Consider the following 22,892-nt stretch of genomic DNA (forward strand, 5'->3'; position numbering starts at 1 on the left):
CACCACCATCGACGCACGCCATGCTCAACACACTACCACCACCGACGCACTCCCTTCCTAGCCATTACTACCGGAATACTCATCAAAGGCCTAAACGGTCGTTTCCCCACCAAAATTGGGCACCAAAAGTGGCCACAACGCAACCCCCTCCCCAAAATCGACCACGTAAATTGGCCACAAATGGCCAAAATTGGCTGATGATGGGGCTGAATACCCTAAACCAGCCGATTTCGGCCGTTTGTGGCCGATTTCGTGGCTGATTGTCGAAGGTTTAAGGATTGGGCGCTACTGGGAAAGGGGTTTTCAGGGGTGGGGAGGGGTTTTCGGAGGTGGTTGGGCTGCTGGAGAGGGGTTTTCGAGGATGGGGGAAGGGAAGGGGTGGCTGGGCGGCGGTTTCCAACAGCGGGGGAGGAGTTTTCGGGGATGGGGCCGATTTTCCGGCGGGGTGGGGGTGGGGGTGTGGTGTTTTCCGTGCTGGGCATGGGTGGTTTGTGGGTTTTTGTTTTGTTTTTTTTAAGCCAATTATAGGTTGACACGTATCTAGGTAATCTGCTACATCAGGTTGGATGACCTGTTGGGTGCAATAAAAATTAATACCCCCTAAAGTTGGGAGTGATAAATAATAATCGAAAGTACGGATTATTTTTGGCGGACGAGGCAAAGTTCAGATTAATGGGAACAATTTTTCCTAACTTTTATCCATAAAGCTTAAGTTACTTTTATTTGTATAAGGATAACTTATATATTGGGTAACTTTCATTCATTATATGTTAATTTTTGATCATTTTAAGGTAACTTGAAGTGCATGAATTTGATTTTTCAAATGTAAGTCCAGATAATAATATGACATGTCTAACTCCAATAATAGATCTTTTTTTAAAAAAAAAAACCAAAAATAAGTCAATTATATTTCACCAACTTTTATATGTGACTGCCAATTATCATAGAAGTTACTTTGTTAATGTTATAGTCTTATAGACATTACTTAGTCAATGTTACAAGGTTTCGTCAGTGTTACGTTATAGAGATACACAATTAGTGTTATTACGTTGTTCTTTTACAGGCTACATGATGTGGCTAACCGCATACAAAATGAGTTGTATTTCATAATCTACTAACATAATTTTAGGTAATTTGTTTGGATTGAACTTTTTTCCCAAAAAAAAAAGACTTAATCTTATTCCCTCCAAAGCCAAACAGCCTGCCTAATGAGGTCACGTGGCCTACTCGAAATATGACTTTGATCCTTTTGGACCACAATTCCCACGTGGCTCTGGCCACCTCCTGCCGGACGCCACGTGGACCCCCTTACCACATGTATAAATACAACGTAGGACCACCATTAATTCAAAAAAGATTTAAAGAAATTTAAATTAAATTCATCTACCTCCTATATCATCAAACTTTCAATCAATAATCTCCTAACATCACATTCACTTACATCATTTTTTTATAGTTCAGAAAAAAATAAAAATAACGAGTGCCAAAATTAATTTATATTGTTACATACTTTATTTTTTACAATAATTAATTTTGCCGTCATTTTCATTAAATTTGGGACCATCTCCTAAAGTTGTCCACAATTGCCAAGCACCCCTCCACCAGTCCACCCCTCTTTGCTTTAAATACCCAACACCCTCTCTTTTCTTTTCCTTAGTTTTGTTTTTCTTTAATTACTTTTTCTTCTTCAAACGAGGAGAATGCACATTTCAAGCTAAAGCTAAAGGACGATAATTTTATGTTTGTGAATGTATAATTTAATTATAAGTATTTTAATTTAATATATAAAGTAAATCTTATAAAAAGTTGATACTGTATAAAACTAAACCATCAAAGAATTAAAAGTGAGATTATTTATTACCTCGCACATATAAGGAGAAATTGGAAAAAGGAAATGAAATTAAAATGTTTAATTTTGTTAGTCGCCTAGTTAATTAGGCCCTGTTCTTTTGAGCTTTTAGATAGAGCAGATTTCAACAGAACAGAGCAGGGTAGAGTTTCCAATACATTACAAAGTAGAGAAAAACAGATTAAGCAGAGCAAAGCAGGGTTTCGAACACACTACAGAAACTGCAGAGTAGAGCAAGACATATTTTTGTAAAGCAGAGCAGGGAGAGCAAAGCAACGCAGAACAACTCAAAAGAACAGACACTGCAGAGCAGAGCAAGACATATTTTTGCAGAGCAGAGCATGGAGAGCAAAGCAATGCAGAATAACTCAAAAGAACAGACATTGCAGAGCAGAGCATAGCAGTGCAGAGCAAGACATATTTCTGCAGAGTAGAGCATGGAGAGCAAAGCAATGCAGAACAACTCAAAAAAACATGGCCTTAGTCATGGGAAAAAACTTCAACTAGGTGTGCCACAATACATCTATGAATTATTGAATTATGATCAAGCAAGGGGTTGAACTTTAGTCCAAATGGGTTGGGCTTTTTAGGCCTTTATTGGTTGGGGTTTAGCATAAAAACACAATTTTAAGACACTCAAACTTACACTCTTTAAGATCGGATTATCGATGATCAACTCTAGCTAATTAAGGAGACTAGAAAAGCAAGTTTGTGCATATCATGGGAATTAAAATATTTCTTATGCTATGCATACATTAGGGTTTTTTTTTTTTTTGGTCAACAAAACAAATTAAGTACACAAAATTAGTACTCCTAATTTTTATTTATTTATTTTGCTAACTAAACAAACAATTGATATTAGATTAGATCAACAGCGATAAAATAGCGGTTGGATGGTGAGGACACCCCGTTCCTTAGGCTATGATATCATAATAATAAAAGGCTAAGTATAATACTCTTTCTGTTTCTTTTTATCGGTCAAAACTTTTGATTATTTTCTTTCAAAAAAAAATTCAATTCAAACAAAATCGATAAATTAAAATAAGAACAGAAGGAGTAATGGGTGATCATATATCCGATTAAAATAATTGTAGCATTGAATATGATCGTGATAAAAAAAAAAAAAAAAAAGTAACAGGAAGAGTGAGGAATTGAAGTATGTCATAAACGAAGAAAATAATGAAAGTGAAATAATTATGTGTAGAAAGATGCATGGGAGGCAGCCATACCATGAGAATGTTGGTCCTCGCATGTATTTATCTGTTCATAATGAGTCCCACTTTTGAGAAGGACACCGCTGTTTTTTTCCTAGAATAAATTATTCAATTTTTTTGCCTTGACTTAGATTATATTATTAGGGATTGTTATTTTGCAAAGTTAATAGGTTTAGCCCACTTAGATATGCTTTTGTTTGATTAACATATATATGGTGATGGAATTGGTATTGTATGAAATTGAGAAGTTCATAATTTGAAGTAGATTGAGTACGTTTTTTAAAAGAATTGAGGATGATAAAATGAAGGATGTTTGTTGTTTACTTAACCTTAAATATAGAGGTTCAATTGAACTAAACCCAACATATATTGCAGCTTTATTGAGTACTTAAAAAACAAATAAATAATAAGACATGTTTGTGAAAGAATGGTTCATAATATCAAGATTCTAAATTAATATAAAACAAAGGCAATATATACAAGTATAATATCGAGTATAATCTTATAATCTAATGACTTTTGTAGTGAGAAATTTGGGGAGGGCTTAATGTTCAATCAACCAGAAATCGACCAATATAGTAACGACACGATTATCTAATATAATGAAGACAAAATTTAATCTAATTACTTTAGTTATTACTTAATTATTCAATGTAATAGTGATAGGGGTAGGATTTGCTATATTTGTATGAGACAAAACTTGAGAGGGCTACAGTATAATTTGCTAAGACTAGGTTTTTTTCCATCATATTATTAATATGACCTTCAACCTATTAATAGAATACAGTGTATAATATACCCCATCGTGGGCAACGAGATTCACCATAAAGAAGTTAGAAGGAAGTTGAGAAGTTCTTTTCAACAATTTATTTGTACTAATTTCCTGTACATCCAATGATTACATCTTCATTTACATACTGTGTAATTGTGGATTCTGTTCATGGATTCTATATATACCACCAATCAATTTCCTGTAGTAGATATTAGTTGGCCAGATGGACGGAACTAGTCTAATTTGATATGATATGATTTGATGTTAATTTAATTTTGATATGTTGATTTGATTTTATATTAGGCGTGTTCGGCGCTAGTTTTTGAGTAGTTTTTAGTGGTTTGACCAAGTCAAATCACTACTTGACAAAAAATATGAGTATTTGGCAAAGTAGTGGTTAGGGTAGCTTTTAGTGGTGGAGGTAGCTTTTATTAAAAGTTAGAAAGATTAGCTTTTGAAATTAGAGGTAGCTTTTGAGGTAGTTGTTGAAAATTTAATCTGTAGTTTTAAAAATAAAATGTTGATTTTTATATGTAACAGCTAGTCAACCGCTACTTTACCGAACCCTCATATCTAAATTATTTATCTTCACAGCTAACAGCTTGTTGACAGCTAACAGCTACATGCACAGCTCACAACTATCTCCACAGCTACAGCTACCTCCACAGCTATATTTTGCCAAACATACCAATTAACTTAAACTCCATCTCTTTTACGTGTTTAGTCCAACGCATGGGCAAAGTTTCATTTATCTTCTTTATCATTATATATATATATATATATATATATATATATATATATATATATATATATATATATATATATATATATATATATATATATATATAGGGGAGGGATCCAGTGAGAATAGGTCCATATGTGATAATTCATACTTATATGAGAACTGATTTAAAATTTAGAATATGTGAGTAAAAATTTAGAACATGTGAATTAAAATTTAAAACATGCGAGTTAAAATTTAGAACATGTGACTCAAATTAAAATTTTAAACATATGAGTAATAATTTAGAACATTTGTGTGAGTAATATGTTTAGAACATTTGTGTGAGTAATATGTTTAGAACATCTGATTTAAGAAATAGAACAAGTGATTAAAAATTTATAAAATTTGCTTTATGAAATTTTAAACATATGAGTAAAATTTAAACATATTATTTAAGATTATGAACATGTGAATAAAAATCTAGAACAAACTGATATAGAATATAGAAAGTGTGAGTAAAGAATTTAGAACATACGAGTAAAAAAATAGAACATACAATTTAAAATCTGGAACATATAATTAAAAATCTTAAAACACACATTGTAAAATTTAGAACATACAATTTAAAATTTTGGAACAAGTTATTTAAAATTTATGACATCGAACTTAACTAATTTATGGTTTAGAACATGTGAGTACTAAATTAAAACATTTGATTTAATTTAGAACACTTAAGGAAAAGTTTAGAACATCAGATTTAAAATTTAGAACATACGAGTAAAAATTTAGAACATAAAGAGTGTTTCCACATAAGAAAATTTCTCACGAGAGCCTTCCCATAGACAATAGTTCAATTAATAATAGGAGTACTTTTTAAAATTAAAAACAAAATCAATAGGACTTGCTAGTTGGTAATCACAATTCCAAATTATGTTTTGAACAAAAATGTTTAAATGCAGATAATATGTTAATCGGTCCAAACCAGTCCGATTCAGATGGCAAAAAAATGGTTAGACAAAAAGAGGGCACGTAAACATGATACGGCTTAGTTCACATGATTTATTAGGAGTTGACTAAATTTGTGTTAATGTAACAAGAAGGTTTCTTCTTTGATTTGTTTATTACTTACTTTACAAGATAAATAAACATAAGCTCTACATGTCACTCATGAGTGACATGACATGAATGATACCTTTTGGAAATAGACAACCTTTTGTGTAATGTCCCTAAATTTAAAACTATAATTGTTTAATTATTGTTTAATTGATTTAGTAATCATGATGATTAATTTTCTTCTTAAGATACGTCCTCAATCAAACTTTGAGAGGATCGTTTCAACTTTTTGAGCCAATCTCTCGTGAAAACTGATCAATACTACATGAATATTATCATGTCTTAGAATTCAAGTCATTCAAATTATGGCCTTTTTGAGGTATTATTGAAAATAACCTTTAATTTGGCTCTTTTCATTTGTTGGAAGATGTTCGGTTGTGGTTTAACGTCATTAGGTAAAAGGTATTTTTATAATTTTTTATTAGGCATTTAGTTAATTAATTAATTGATTAATTATTCCACTTACGCTAAACAATACAATTAAGATATCATTATTGGTGGGCAATACCCTTTTAGAAATTGTTATTCTAGCTTCATAATGTGGTTTTCCTATAGGGGATAAAGATTAGTATAAACTAAATTAAGGTTCTTAATCTAATCGGTTCGTAAAGTGACGTGTTTTGGTTCCTAATTGGGAATTAAAAAGTGTTGTTTTGCAAATGAATATCATCAAAGATTCCCTGATAATTATATAAATATGATTAACTATTAATTAAATTTACACTTGAGCATACTCTACAAGCAAAACATTAATAGATCATGGAATTGTATAATTTGTATAGTTGAAGATAACCGAAAGTAATAACTATGGACTTCCCTTTTCAAGAAAAGTTTCAATCCTATTATTTCTCCAATAAATCATGTACAGAATTTTCCCTTTTTTCACCCTTTTAAAATTGGTGCAGTGTAACATAACACTTTGTAATTTCTAGTAGTAACAATGATTCTTCTTATTGTAGCAATACAGTTATACAGATGAATTTGATGTGCCTTTATTTGAAGAATCATTTGACTTTAGGTTTCAAAGGACCACTCTTCCTTATGTGACATGTGAATATTTATATATTTGTTACAAATATGAACCCTTAATTTATATACGCCTACAATGTGAGTCTTGAGGCACAATATTTCTATTTGAACAATGGTAGATAGAGGAATTATTGAAAGGTTCCTAAATTAGGATGGAGTCACTCCTTCATAAACATAAAGTCACAAAAATGTAAGAGGAGCAATATAGGAAAATTAAATTCCATTGTAGTACGTGTGTGAGATCCTTAGCTGTTTGAGTCGAGTAACCTAGCAAAAGTACGGATAAATGACTCAAATATCCTTGTAAGAGCTCAAGCTTTGTTTTATTTAGCACGTTACACTTTAAAAAAACTCGTAATATTATTTAATTTAATACTATGTGAAATGCATGTGTTTAAAAATCAATATCATTATGTATAAAAATCTGACATAAAGTTTATGCAAATTGAGTCCAAAAATAAATATAAATCGAAGAGATTCAAGACATATTTTAACGAAAGGATACACGAGTGAAATGAAAATGCCTAGCACACTCCAAGATCCGTACGTTGCTAGCTTGCCCTCAGTGATAACATGTATTAGGATAGGTAATGATAAGAAGTAGTGAATTTCTTGTAATTGTTAAACCCTAAAGGCCAACAGTTACATGTGGCTTTCAAACGTCAACCTCCCTCCATACAAACCTAACATTATCATAGACCCCCAACCAAATAGCACGTGCCATCAATGTTGGTTAACTTTTGTTAGCTTTCCTTATTGATGTTCTCCCCTTCTTCAACCTTTTATAAAATTGTGCTTTCTCCATCACTCCTTCTCTCATTTGGTCTCAATACACCCAAATCACACCAACATAATTGTATTACTCCTTTCGTCCTTAAAAAAATTATATACAGTCATATTAATTAAATGATTGTTTGAACATGCTAACTTATTAATTGTTACATATATTGTTTATTAGAAAAAAGAATGTGGGATTGGAATCAATTGATATTTTTTGATCAAATTTTTTGAGAAAGTAAGGATATAGGGAAATAACCTTTAAGTAACGAGAAGAGATTTTGAGAAGTATTAAGATATTGACAAACATATATATGATTATGTAAATAATATTCGTAGTAGTAGAAATACAAAATTAATAAAAAGACAATCAAAGAGTATTATGAAACGAAGGGAGTATAAACGTAAGCATGTCGACTAAACCAAAACTACTGATTATCAAGTTTGTATCAAGTATTATTAATTATTATGTACCAACCACCAACAATTATGGTATTTCGTTATATACATGGGAGGGGTAATAAGGACAATTCACAGCACCAAAAGGATGACGGGCGTGCATAAATCATTGAGATGACCTTGTACTGACCTTATCTTTATTAATATTCCATATATTATAATTTGCGTTTGATTTCCAAACCTTTGATTAGTACTATCATTCTATAAGTAAAATTTACAACAACTATATATATCAAATGTCACCAATATGTAGTAAATTCAACTTATCACGTTATAATAAAAATCAAATAATGGGGCCTAATTTATATTCGAGGTGGGGTTAGCAATGACTCTTGAATTTGGACAGCTAATTATATGTGACTAATGTGAGTTCATACTTAATACGTTGATTTAAGGGGATGTAAGCTTTCTTGAGTTCAAAATTTACTAGCCCAATTGTGCACACAAGTGATACAAGTACACTCACATAAGCTATATACAGACATACAGTTATACACTCTTAGCTTGTCTCTAATTGATTGTTTGATGGTTTTACTATTTGAATTTGAAGCCTCTTAACCGTAATTTACGAATGATGTATCTTAATTAACCATATTATAATACAAGGATGTCAACTTTTTTACGGTACGTAGTACTTGAGAAGAAAAACGAGGGTTTGTTACTTTATTACGGAGTAATTATTTTTAAAATCAAACAAATATATTACGAAGTAATATATATAGTTCAAATTAGACTAGAGTAAATTATAAATAAACTAGAACATGCAATATTTAAAAGATAACAATTGATTATACCAGGCTATAAATTTAGATTAGAAAGATTCAAATTAGACGAAGACAAGTTTTAAAACCTGAGTTTCATTAATACTAGAACACCTAAATAAGTTAAAGTGAATCTAAACTATGAAATTTACACCAAATTTTATTCATTGTACATTTTAAAAGTTAATAGATAAATGATAGTTTTTCAACAATTTTTGAAGAAGATATTTTACTTGACAAGTAACAACCCTAGCTTGTGGCTTTTAATCTCAACACCAATTTAGTAGAGCAACCTATTTGAAAAAGTATTTTGTATGGAATTGAAACCCATCTTGTTCGTCGAAATGGATTATATGTCTCTCGAAGACTAAAATCATCTATAGTCTCGTAGATGATCGAGGCAGAAAGTATATATGAAAATCATCATGTGCAATTTCTAGCAAAATTATATATACACCTTTCATTCCATAACAATCGATCGAGATACATTTCAAAACCAACCGAAATAATGATTTTAGGAGAAATCCAGATGTCAGGATACGATTTAGAAAATTACCAATTAATTATACAATATGATGAGAATAACATGCATACAATAATGAACCATCTAAAAAAAAATTTTGAAAAAGTCAATAAAATTTAACTTGTGAATAAGGTTAAAAAAATCACAATTTTTTATTATCAATAAGTTAACCTATGTCATTATCTACCACTTATATATTTGGTTTCCTTCCATGTAAAACCCTCTCCAATACCTTTGAGCAATTGGGGAATTAATAAATGAAATAGTAAAAATAAATCAAATTAAAATAAAATAAAGAAAACTTTAAAATAAAGGATGGAGTGAGAGAGTGGGTGAAGAAGAGGATCAATAGCGACTTCCCTCCTCTCTCTCTCTCCTCCTACTTCCTCTCTCTCATCCTTTGAAGAACCAAAACCAACAAAAAAAAAAAAAAAAAAAAAAAAAGGAAGTCTCCCTCTTTATAATTTTTGCCAAAATTTCCTCCATTTTTTTGCTTTCCCTCTCAAGTAGTCCACATAATTTAATGTTAGTTGATGATATCTCTTTCCAGAAGGCGATCGCAGAGGGAGCACACTTAACTACAAAGAGAACCACATAAGGAAAAAAGCCTTAACCCGAACCCAAACTCAACCCGAATATTCATAAATAACTAAAGATAATACAGCCTAGCCTCATTTTGATAAAGATTGATATAGACCTTATTACCAGACGACAACAGACAACCTACAGAACACAATCACAATTCATCTCAGAGAATTTTCATTTTTGCAGCACTAAGCATTTCTCTTTCATTCTAAGGTATTCCCATTTTTCCATTTCAACTTATGCTTTTTTTTTTTTTTTTTTTTTATTATCTTCTTGTTTTTTTATATTTTTATTTTTGGGTCGTTTTTATTATCTAGCTATCTATCATCTTCATAATTTAAGGGTTTATAATTTTTCTTTTTAATATATATATATATATATGTTTTTTTTTTTTTTTGGTTAAGGTTGTTACTTATGTTACAGATGATGATGAAGAAAAAGATAGAAAAAAGATGGGCGTAGCGCAACCATTACCATCAGTTTGTTCGTCATCAAAGAAGACGACGACCACTAGCACTACCACCACCATCATCAGTACACCTTATCATCAATTGCAACAACTTATTGTCGCGATTGATAAACAACAGCCCAACAATAATAATACTGATAATTCTATGTCCCACGATTATCATCATCCTCATCAACATCATCATCACCACCAGCAAGCTGCAAATAATATCTTCAGCTTTCCGAATGGGTTCGACAGATCTGCTGGAATAAACCAGCAGACCGAGCAGGCGACTGTGGCTGCTGAAGACCCTGCAGGAGGAGGATTACATCCTGTGTATGAAACTGCTGGGATGTTGTCTGAGATGTTCAATTTTGGGCACGGCTCGGGGCCTAGTCCAGGCCCCGAGCTGTTGGACTATCGCCGGGCTGTTGGCGGGATGGGCCCCGCCGATTGGTATGGGAATACAAGGCAAGTAACTAGAGACGATCAACAACATATTGTAGAGCACCAGCACCAGCAGCAGCAACAGCAGCATCATCAGATGGGTGGTATAAGTGCACATGACTCGGCCGCAGCCATGCAACTTTTTATGACTAATCCACCACCGAGATCACCATCGCCGCCACCAGCACCACCACAAGCACAACCACAAGCGCAATCCAACATTCAGCCGGGTATTGGGGGAGGAGGGTTTCACTCCCTAGCCGCGGCCGGAGTAGTCCACCCATCAGCTAATAATAATAGTACAAGTACAACCAATCATCCTAATTTTTGGAGCACTCAACATATCAATAATCCAGCTGAATTAACAGGAATAGTGGAAGGGCAAGGGCTATCATTATCGTTATCGTCATCGTTACAGCATCTAGAAGCAGCTAAACAAGCTGAGGAAGAATTCAGAAACATTGGAGGTCCAAGTAATGAAAGTCATATTATGTTTTTTAACCAACACCTAGCTAATGCTACTGGAGTTGGTCCATCATCGTCAACAACCACCTCGTCGCCCGGCGGTCATTTCTTTAAGAACCTAGCCCCTAGTCCACACCACTTACAATCCGTGGGCGCTTTCGGAGGTCCAAGTAATGCTCATCACAACCAAATCCACCTTGGGTACGGGTCGGCTGCCACGTCATCATTGGGAGTAGTCAATGTGTTGAGGAATTCAAAATATGCTAAGCCTGCTCAAGATTTACTAGAAGAATTTTGTAGCGTTGGAAGGGGTCAAATAAAAAAGCCTAAACTAGGGAGACAGAATTCGTCAAATCAAAACCCGACCTCAAGTGGCGGTGGCGGCGGCGGCGGTGGTGCTGGTGACGGAGGTGGGTCTTCGTCATCGACGAAAGATCCGCCTCAATTGTCACCATCTGATAGGATAGAACATCAAAGAAGGAAGGTCAAACTACTAGCAATGCTTGATGAGGCATGTTTTTCTTTCTTTACTAGTCATTTTGTTAATCATGGCACCTCTTTCTTCTTCTTACACCAAGAGTCAAGACCAAATCTTAATTTATTTAATTAATTAATCCCTTACTTTTCTTAACCAAACCCAATTATTTTTTTTTTTATTAAACCACCCAAATCAGATTTTTATTTAAAAGATCCGGCATGCTTACTCACAAAAGAAAATCAACCTTCTTTCTACTGGCCGGCAAAATATAGTATTAATGTTGGGCATATAAGGATTATTCTCATTGAATCTTATGTTAATCAAAATTAAATCTTCATAATATATATAAGCTACCAATCAAAATATTATAATGTATAAGTTTTACTATATAATACTATAATTATTGTTACTATTATAATTAAGAATATGATAAGAATGAGTTGACTTAATTAAGGTTAAGGAAAATTTCTATTTATTTTTTTCTCAAATATAGTAGAGGGTCTACTCTAGGCACTTTGTTTATGTATAGTCTAAAAAAATAGATTGAATTTCTATTGGCTAAGACTAATGGTGAGAAGACAGGCAAAGAAACACCCGAAAGTATATTCTTTCTTTCATCCTTCGGCCTCCTTCTCCATTAACAATAATCATTTTGTCTCTATCCCAAATACTTTGGGTTAGTTTCCCTAATTATTTATTCATTATATTTTAAACTTTATGTTAGTGTACTTTTGGTTTCCCTTTAAGAGTAACAAACCTTCTTCCCTATTTCTTTATTTAATTAGGGTTTATAAATTAATACCCGAAATATAAAGAATGATACTAATACCAAATCTTCAATTCATTCCCTACACTCCTAATCTTGGTTTATAAATAGTGACAGTGGTTAAAGACTATAATGTAATGATTGTTGATTTTACGGTTAAATTTTGCTATTTTTGTAGGAATTTGTCTGTTATTCGAATTAAAACGCGTTTTGAGTATGTATAACAAATTCTTGTTTTCATTTTTATATCATTGTCATAAATATTTTTACATATAAATAGTAAGGTAATTGAGATGCCTTTTTCCTGAAATCTTATATACAAGTATATACATACCTACATATGTCTTATTCTATACCCACCAAGAAAAACAAAATCAATTAAAATAAATATGATTGTGTTTTTAATTTGCACTAAATAAATTAAAAAATAATGAAGGCATCTTTTCTCTTTAACTAAGTTACTCTCTTAGGTAGTTGAGTAGTGAAAACAACTTAGTAACCTCTTCAACAACTAACGTACACCCATGAAACTTGTGACTTATCAACCTCCAAAATCAACTTTCTAAATTTATACTATACTTGTATGATTTAATTAATTAATTAATTAATTTTATTTTCTTTGATTTTGATCTTTTAGGTGGATAGAAGGTACAACCATTACTGTGAGCAAATGCAGATGGTAGTAAACTCGTTCGACCTAATAATGGGGTACGGCGCAGCCATTCCATACACGGCGTTAGCCCAAAAGGCGATGTCTAGGCATTTTAGATGTCTAAAGGACGCAATACAAGTACAACTTAAGCATAGTTGTGAAATGCTAGGAGAAAAAGATCCAACCACAAGTTCGGGAATAACAAAGGGTGAAACACCAAGGTTGAAGGTACTAGAACAAAGTCTAAGACAACAAAGGGCGTTCCATCAAATGGGGATGATGGATCAAGAAGCTTGGCGCCCGCAACGTGGCTTACCGGAGAGATCAGTGAATGTACTAAGGGCATGGCTATTTGAACACTTCCTTCATCCGTATGTTCTCTTTTTCTTTTACTGTTTTGTTATTATTCTTTTTGTTTGATTCATTCGTTGATAATATTATGTGCATGATATTATGAATAATATGATATAATATGATGAATGATGGATCCAAGGTAAATTACTTTGTGTAAGTCGTTTTTGTTGTTGTTGTATAAAAAAAATGGTTTGGACAAACAGAAAAAAAGCTGAGTTAAAGGTTATTGATCATCATCATGGTCATGTCTCTTTTTATTCTTTTTCTGTATGTTCTTTTTAGCACAGTTTCTCATGTCAATCTATCATCTCTATCTAGAAATAGAATATTTTTTGGGATTTTTAACTTTGTTATTTTATATATATATATATATATATATATATATATATATATATATATATATATATATATATATATATATATATATATATATATATATATAATGAATAGGACTTAGTTCAGTTGAATTAGTAAATGATTAATTAATGTAATGTAAGATGTTTATGTAAAGGTCAACATAGTTTAGAAATACATTTTATATGGTCTAAGTCAAATAGGAGATTAGTATAGGTTAATGAAGTATAAATTGTCATTATCGAGTGTTAAAATGCTCATCATTTAGCTCATTTTATAAGGGTTGTATGGCGTAGTATCAAGGAATATAATGATGTTAATTTGAAACTTGTCTGTGTTCTATTAATTTATTTTGTGTGGCCGCTTTTATGACTCAAATATACAAATTGAGAAAAATGATTGTTATATATATTGATTATTCTTGTTGATCTTAAGATGTTTAAATCTCTCTATCTTAATAATATAAAAGTTTTTTTTGTTGTTTAATTGATTGCAAAATATAATGCATTTAGGTTTATGACTTATATATCATTAAAAATGAATTAGATATTTAACCAACCTAGTATATAAGGCACACTTTTTGAATCTTAAATGCAAGTCCCACTGTGATTTTATGTTCTAATTTAAGACTAGTGACATATGTTTAGTTTTAAACACATCCAAGTTATGTCAAACAACATATTCATCTCAAATCATTCTTACAGATTATTCATTTAGTTTTCCTAACTTTATTTTATGTTACTCATACTATATATCGATGTACTTTACACTTTCTTACTTTATATTGTCTAAAACGTAAAATAATACAACACTTATTTACTAACAAATATATGTCTAAATTACTATTCCATACAACATAACAAAACCGACTTCATATTCTAAGCTTCTTATTCGAAATAGAGATATTTTAGTCATTTGTTATTGCATTGTCAATAGCAATTATTATTATGAATTGCTCAAGTAAATCATTTTGCAAGATGGATTATATATATTAAATTAAATGACGCACATGTAAATTGTTAAGAACTAGCTTAGGACTAGTACTAATCAAAACCATTGAAGTTAATTAATAAGAGAGTAATTAATTGCTCGCTGTATGTAATAGACCCTTGATTCAGATCAGTATTGAGTAATTAATGAATCTCTAAAACAATTAAAATTAAATGATTGATAAATGGCGATGCTTTTCTGCTGTATCAATGACAACAAGGTTCCAAGAAATAATGACAAGCGAAAAGCCAATAATATTGATCAACCGTTATACTACATACATAAAACAATCATGCTTTTCTTCTCAGACCACATTTAATTTTAATTCAAGATATGACAAAGATTCAAGTGGCTATATCATACAGTTGTCCTTATGACCTTTCTCTCTCTCTTAGATTCTCACGCCCCCTTTAAGATGAGAGAGAATTTCTATATTTTTGCATTTTACATTATTTTGTAATTTTCTTGTGTATCAATTAATTAATTTAATACATTTGTTATTATATACATGAAAAACATGACCATTGTTACACCAAAATAAGCATATATATGGTATACAAATATAGCAAGTGTAGGTTTTTGTAAAAAGACATGGTGACTCATCAAAACACGGTTCACATTTATCTCATACTGTATGATAATTGTACATGGATAGATTATACACTGGGTGACTGTAATAGACTAATGTCGTATTCTCATTGATCGAGCTTGGACACACCATATGATATTCATATTGATGTCTTTTTCTGGTCACTATCTCAGGTATCCAAGCGATGCTGATAAGCATTTGTTAGCACGGCAGACTGGTTTATCAAGAAATCAGGTACGAGTACCGCCTTTTCTCTTTTGTTTCGTTATTTCTCTCTCTGTCTCTAGCTATTATGCATATGCACAACTTCACAGACATGTATGCAAATAAAAGACACAAAAATGCAAGAGAGTAATTAAATACAACTAGGAAAAAAAAGAAAAAAAAAAAAACAGAAAGTCATATTCATCTATCTTTAATGAGAGAATGCCTTGGTAACTTCTATAGGACAATAAAAAAATGGCAATAATATTAAAGAATAAGATTGCATGGATATCACCTATAGTTTTTGTACTACAGTTTTTATCCTTGTTTTTTTAACTGATGACACTGCTGTCATTGAGAATGACCTAAAAAGTTACTATAGTAGTATAATTTTAAGTGGGTTTTATATATTATACTTTTGGCTTTAATTTTACTGAATGTACTTTCAGTTAATTAGGGTACACACAAAAAATATAGGTAAGATGAATCATATGATAATAAAAGCAGATGTAAGTACGGAAAAAAATAATTAAAAGATGGTGTGGAAGAAAGTTTGCAGAGAGCTTTCCCTCTCTTTGTCTTTCTCTATGCAATGTGCATCATATATTATTACTCCATATATTATGATTCCTTTTTATAATGCTACTAGGTTAGTCCCGTGCCATGCACGGTAATTTTTAATACTTAATACTTATCATTAGTTTAACGCTATTATTTAATTATAAAAAATTATACCTAATTGTAAAATAGGATGAAAGTTCTGTAATTACAAAAAAAAAAAAAAATTAAAAATTTATCACACTAAAGAAAACAGAGAGAATAATATGTGCACGACTAATAAAAATAACTATGAATTACATTACAAAGTTATAGATAGCAAACTATTATTGCATATTATAGTATAAAAAAATAATATCTTTGTTTGAATGTGTACAAATAGAATATACTTATCAAATAGGAATTGAAATATTATTGCATAGTTTGCACGACTAATAAAAATAGGACTTATTAGTTAAAATTAGTACGATCATATTTTTCGGATTATTGTGTCATTCCAAAGAGTAATAGATCAATATGCACGCGATACATGTACGAAATTTCAAAATCGTATACTTGACTGCTCATTGAGTACATTACTATTGATGGTATCAAACATTAATAAGAGGGTAGATAGGTGGTGACATTTTTTCGGTAAGTAGCTAGTTCAAATTTTTGCTTAAAAAGAAAGTTCATCTTATCAAGGTTCAAGGTTTGGATGTATGGTAAATTTGTGGTACATTACTAGAGGAAACAAATTTTATGACTCTCTATATTATTTTTGGTGAGGGAAACAATTAGAAAAATGCTATGTATTTATCAATTAGTCTTGGTATATTTTAATTAGGAAAATGTTCAATTCGATCCTTAATAAAGTCAGAGTTTAAGGACTTAGGCCCCGTTCTCTTCACCTTAATTTTGCTGAACTGAAATTATTTTTATTGAACTGAAATTATTTTTGCTGAACTTAAATTCTATTTACCGAACTTAAATTAATTTTACTGAACTGAAATTATTTTTGCTGAACTGAAATTATTTTTACTGATTTTCTATTATAATTATTCTTTAATAAAACTGAATTTTGCTGAAATGAACTTATTTTTACTGAACTGAAATTATTTTTACTGAACTGAAATTAATTTGACTGAACTGAACTTATTTTTACTGAACTGAAATTATTTTTACTTAATATTATTTTTGTAAGGTGAAGAGAACAGGGCCTTATACTATATACATAATAGCTAGTAGCTTTGCCAATATATTATGATTGCGTAACATTTAGGGCTTGTTTAATACCAATGCTAGTTTTCAATTTTTGGATTTTTGATTTTACTTGTCATATGATATGAGATGTATAAAATTATTATTATTATTATTATTATTATTAATATCATAATAATAATAATGTTGATTTAGAAAACTAATAAGTAAGAAGAAAACTATAGTTTTATACTGCGTGCGTATATGGTTACCATTTCATTATTTTTAAAAAATAAAAAAATTGTAAACAAACAATATTAATGAACATACCCTTAGTATCTCATTTAGTTTAAATAATTCCAAGCATAAATTATTAATAAAATTATAACTACGATAGAGAGATTGCAAAAGATGCGTAAAAACAAGCCTTTGTAAATCAGCAAAAAGAGAGAAATAAAATTTGTATAAAAACAAACCACAATATGTGAAACATATTAAGGTATATGAAAAGTTTATAAATTACTACATTTAGAAGTAGATAATTTATAAACAATCGTAAACTGGTACCTGATTGTACTAGCTAATTTGATTAACAGTTCAAATTCTTTGCTTATTGATCATTATGAATTGCTTACATATTTATATAAATATTTTCTGATAATTGAAAATTTTACTAACTAATACAATAAGTATAAAGCTCACCAACCAATACACAATTTGAAAACAGTACGAGAAAATAAAGATGATTTGAGTGCACACTATAGCTAAGATGTGTCACCCTTCTAGAGTTCTAGGAAGACCCTCAAGTCTATCTCCATCCTATGCAACATCATCTTAACCTTCATAACACTAAAAATAGATCTAATAATAATTTAGTTGGCAAGTTAAGATTCCTAATTGCCTTCTAAGATCTATAAAATCTACACCATTTTTTTTTTCCCAAAGAATTGCATTTTTTTTCAACATACTTATAGAGGAAAAATTACAAAGTAAGATGAAATTTTAATGTAGTGCAGTGCAGAATAGTTGATAAATATAGACGGGACATATCTCATCAATATCGGCAGCCTATATCTCATAGCATCCCAATACAATATTAAGAACAAGATTGTGAAATCTAATTTCATCTTTTAAACAATCCTTCTTCCACAATATGCATAAAGTCTTTTCCCATTAATTAGCTAGCTAAGATATAAAATCGAAAGAAAATCTAAAAAGAACAATGCAACTAATAGAAAAAAAAAAGGAGCATATTCTTGGAACGTTGCATTGCATGTAAGTGCGTGACAAGCACTAAAATGCATGCTACGTCATTGCCCATTGGTTATTACTCAGCCTCTTCAGTTGCCATTAAATAATGCTGATTCTTTCTTATTATTGTACAACTATTCGGTTGGGAAAGGATTAGGAAGGACATGTTTGTTTTGTTAGGTCTTCTTTATTCTAAACATAACCAACTCCTACCCCCCTAATTTGAGCATTTTTAAGTGTAATCAATAGAATAGGATTCTTGATTATTAATCATTAGGCAAATAAATAAAGTTATCCCTATAATATAAAAGTCATGCTTAAATAATAAAATAGAAAGGGTATCTCTTGTCTCTCGATGATCTTTTAAGATTACCAACTGCATAATATTATTGAGGCTGAATATAGTTTTTCTTAATAAGATATATTAATGTATATTCAAAGAATTGAATTAAAAAGTTTTACGGAGTATTTTTTTTAAAATATTCATATTGGAATGGAGCCTTTTTTAAATATATAGGAGCCTTCACATAAATAAAGAAAAAAAAAATTATTGAAGGTTTGTTTGTTGATTTGGATTCCAATATTTAGATGATTTTATGCTTTTTAACTGGTCCCTGTTACGAGTTTTAGGAGCTTTATAATTTTTAAAATGTTTGGTTGTCTCTTATTAAGATTTTCAAGAGATTTACTTCAATTGAGCTAAACTTGAGAGGTTAAAATTGCTTGTTACGTCTTACATGCATGCTATAAAATGTCGTCAAAAACAATTTAGTCCTAGATAATTACAATAAGACAATTGAACAAGTGGAATTGGAAGGATTGTCATTTTTGTCTAACAATGAATAATAAAAAGTCAAATATATATTGTCTTTACTCTTCAATCTTCATTATGCTTATAAGATATAGGATGGTACACCCTAGTCCCTAGTGTATAGGTATCCCACAAGTCTTGTAGCCTATTTGAAGAAGGATACCATGGAGGTTTTAGGTCGTAGTGTCCCTTGTCAGTTGAATTGCATGTAAAAATAAACAAATAAAAGAGAGAGAAATCTACACGATTATGACTGTTTTGAAATACAGTAAGCAAAATAAACTATCATATCTCCCTTTCATTATTTACTCACAAACTTACTTTTAATGTGCCATCACTTGGTTACTTCACTAGTGTTACAGAGTTACTCGGTCTGTGTTACAAAGGTTATGGAATACTTCATCAGTGTTATATATAGTGGTTACTCGCTCAATATTATAGGGATTACTTTGTTTATTTACAAGCGGTCATTCATATGACGTACGTATCTTGATTTATTTTTTACTTTACCTTTAGAAATATATGATTGGGATGTGTTTGTGATGAGGTAAGGATAGGATATAACGTGCATAGGCAATAGAAGAGGATGGTCCTAAAAAAGTAGGGTCTGGTACTATAATTGTTCCCACTAATACTATTCACCATTCACTTTCATAAAATTGAATGCCCTCAAAACTACAATTCAGTAAGGTCAATTCTCAAATCATCAGTACTACCAGTGCCACTTATTCAGTGTCTGCTTTGTATTTATTGAACCTTGTATTTAATTTGTCTATCCCATTTAAATCTTTCAAACTTAAGTTGGTGTGTACATCCAATCAATGGTCGTCTCATACTATATTGTGACCATTTTTTGAGTCAATTGTCCAACCATAATACTATGTACTGTGTTACTCCTGTGTTACTCGTATATAGATTGGTTGTGTTTATTAATTAGGAATTTCTTTTGGTATAAAAGAAGGTAAAAATTAGAGGCATTTGGAAAATAGAATAGTGTGAATTCTACGTGTAACATACTGGATGTACAAGGTCCAATACTCGAGTATGAAAAAAAATTATAACTAAAAAAATATTTAGTACTCCGTAGTAATTTATGGTTATATTTTCTTAAAGAAACTTGATAAATGTAATACTTCATCCGTTCTTTTATTATTGCACCATTTGCCTTTTTAGGAAGTTTTACATATATTACACCATTTCCTCTTTAGGAAAAAAATTATTTGTGTTCACACTACAAATACCTAACATACCTTTGCTTTTTCACACGTACTTTTTAATTTATCAATATGTCACATAGACAATTTTGTATTTTTACCTTTCCCTCTCTTACTTTTTTCCACTATCAAAATATTTGTCCCCAACCCCTATGGTGCAATAATAAAAAAAGGAGGAAGTATAATTTTTAATATAAAACTATAAAAGTGAGAATTATTAGAATGGTTAGAATAACTTTGAATAGTCCGAGTCAAATAATATTTGTTATCTTATGACGGAGAAATTATAACATGATTAAACATGCTATTCAAAAAAATAACATGATTAAACATTAATGCATCTATTATTATACAGTAATATTATGGAACTTATTTATAAGTGTAATGACCATATATACATTGGGATAAATTTTGAAAAACAGGTATCAAATTGGTTCATAAATGCAAGAGTACGGTTATGGAAACCCATGATTGAAGAGATGTACCAACAAGAATCCAAAGAAATGGAAGAAGAGCGAGAACGAGAACGCGATGGAGAAGGAAACCAAACGAGCAGCAGCACTAGCAACAGCTTCGCAACACAGCAACAGCAACAACAACAACAAGCATCAACTTCACATAACCCAATGCCGTCTTCTTCTCCTGCTGCCACTGCCACTGTCTCAGCAGAAGGCAAAAGATCCGCTGAAACAATGACACCTACAGCCCCGCCATCTGACCGCGACCCTTCAGTTCTTGCAATCAATAGACACCACCAACACCATCACCAACTACCGTCCCACTCGGCTGCCGCCCTTGTAGGTCTTCAGCCGAGTGGGTCCCAGGATTTTATCCATGGACCAGCAGATGATACGTGTCATTTTGGTGGTGGGGACAATGTGGGCCCCACCACTATGATTAGATTTGTGACTTCGACTGGTGACGTGTCCCTTACTTTAGGGCTTCGTCATGCCGGGAATGCTCCGGAGAAAGGTGCTGCCTTTTCTGTTAGGGACTTTGGGAGCTGCTAAAATTGGTTTTTATATTTTTATTATATTCTTTTTTTTTTTTTGTTATTATAAAGAAAATAAGCTGGAAAGGCGTACAAATTCAAAAAATAATATGTCTTCCTAGCTTATAAAAATTGAACAAAGTGAAAAAAAGGGGTGAAAAAATATAGATTGGTGCAATTTCAGGACTTATGTATGTATGTAGCTAAGTAAACTAGCTAGCTAGGTTGGTCCATGCATCATATTATGATTATCTTTTTATTATTTGTTGGAAAATTGTATAGTAGAAGAATTAAGCTTCTTTTTTGAATTTTATTTTTGGGTGAGTGGAGTTCAATTAGTCAATTGTTATTTATACTACGTATGTAAAATTAATTTTGTGAATGATTAAATAATTAAGAATAGTGTAAAAGGAACCAATGAGATGACGACCATGTAGTCAAGAAGTGATAGTATAGTCACTATGATGTCGTTAATTATAAATTGGGTGACAAATTATAAGGGCATTTTGATGTAATAATAATTTCCAATCATTTAGTGGATGGAGGGCCTAACTTTTAAGCATGTTAATGAGATTGGAGTGGGAGTGGTGATTGATAAATGATTGAAATGATGGATTGTCACAATTTGAGAGATTCGAACAATGGTGTAAAGTAGTTAGTAAACAGATGATGAATTGATTAGATCGATTTGATTGCACTTTCTTTTGCCCTAATGTTCATTTTATTTGCACTTTTTTTATAGGGTCTACTTGTGATGATATGATTATGTGAAAATAGACATGATTGAACTTAAAACTTTTTTTTGTTTAAGTGAAAATAAGGTCGATGACTAGATGTTACATATAATACTAATTAACTAAAACAATAAAATGTTCTTTAAAAAAAAAACTAAAACAATAAAATGAATAGTAATAACAAATTTATTTTTGCCTATTAGTCCTAATAATGAAAACTAAGTGTTGAGTACAAAATGCGAGTATATATAGGATGAAAATTCTTTTGAGCGTAAAAATTAACTAATCAATTAAAGAGTACAACATTTACAATGCAATAGAGATCAAAATTGAAACACATATATAATTAAGTTGGATTAAAATCATGGATGATATTTGACGTTGATGAATACTCTCTTTATGAAGCGCTTTCAACTTCTTTCAATTTGATTCAGATCAGATTAGACTAGATCTTACAAAATTCAGACCGGATCTTCTTATTTCAGGTGAAGAGAATAAGTCCTACAACTATGGTCAGGCGAGTTTCTATTATGACCTTCAAATTGAAAAAAAGACTCAAATATAAATCGAATCAGTCTACTAAAGTCATTCGAGTCGGGTC

General features: G+C 31.1%; 1 protein-coding gene across 2 annotated transcripts; it reads left to right on the plus strand.

Moving 5' to 3' along the window:
* Positions 1–9,289: 9,289 nt before the first annotated feature.
* On the plus strand, positions 9,290–21,915 carry LOC110723095 (BEL1-like homeodomain protein 4). 2 transcript variants are annotated; one of them, XM_021902392.1, is made up of 5 exons: positions 9,290–10,019; positions 10,211–11,677; positions 13,048–13,433; positions 15,523–15,583; positions 20,989–21,576. In XM_021902392.1, exons 2-5 carry the CDS (start codon positions 10,259–10,261, stop codon positions 21,574–21,576), a joined length of 2,454 nt encoding a protein of 817 aa, XP_021758084.1. In that variant the 5' UTR covers positions 9,290–10,019; positions 10,211–10,258. The 2 variants fall into 2 exon arrangements, with proteins under 2 accessions (XP_021758084.1, XP_021758092.1); XM_021902400.1 differs by having other exon boundaries at positions 9,292–10,019; positions 10,230–11,677; positions 20,989–21,915.
* The last annotated feature ends 977 nt before the right edge of the window (positions 21,916–22,892 follow it).

Source organism: Chenopodium quinoa, unplaced genomic scaffold, assembly GCF_001683475.1.
Source record: "Chenopodium quinoa cultivar QQ74 unplaced genomic scaffold, ASM168347v1, whole genome shotgun sequence".
Classification (NCBI taxonomy): domain Eukaryota; kingdom Viridiplantae; phylum Streptophyta; class Magnoliopsida; order Caryophyllales; family Amaranthaceae; genus Chenopodium; species Chenopodium quinoa.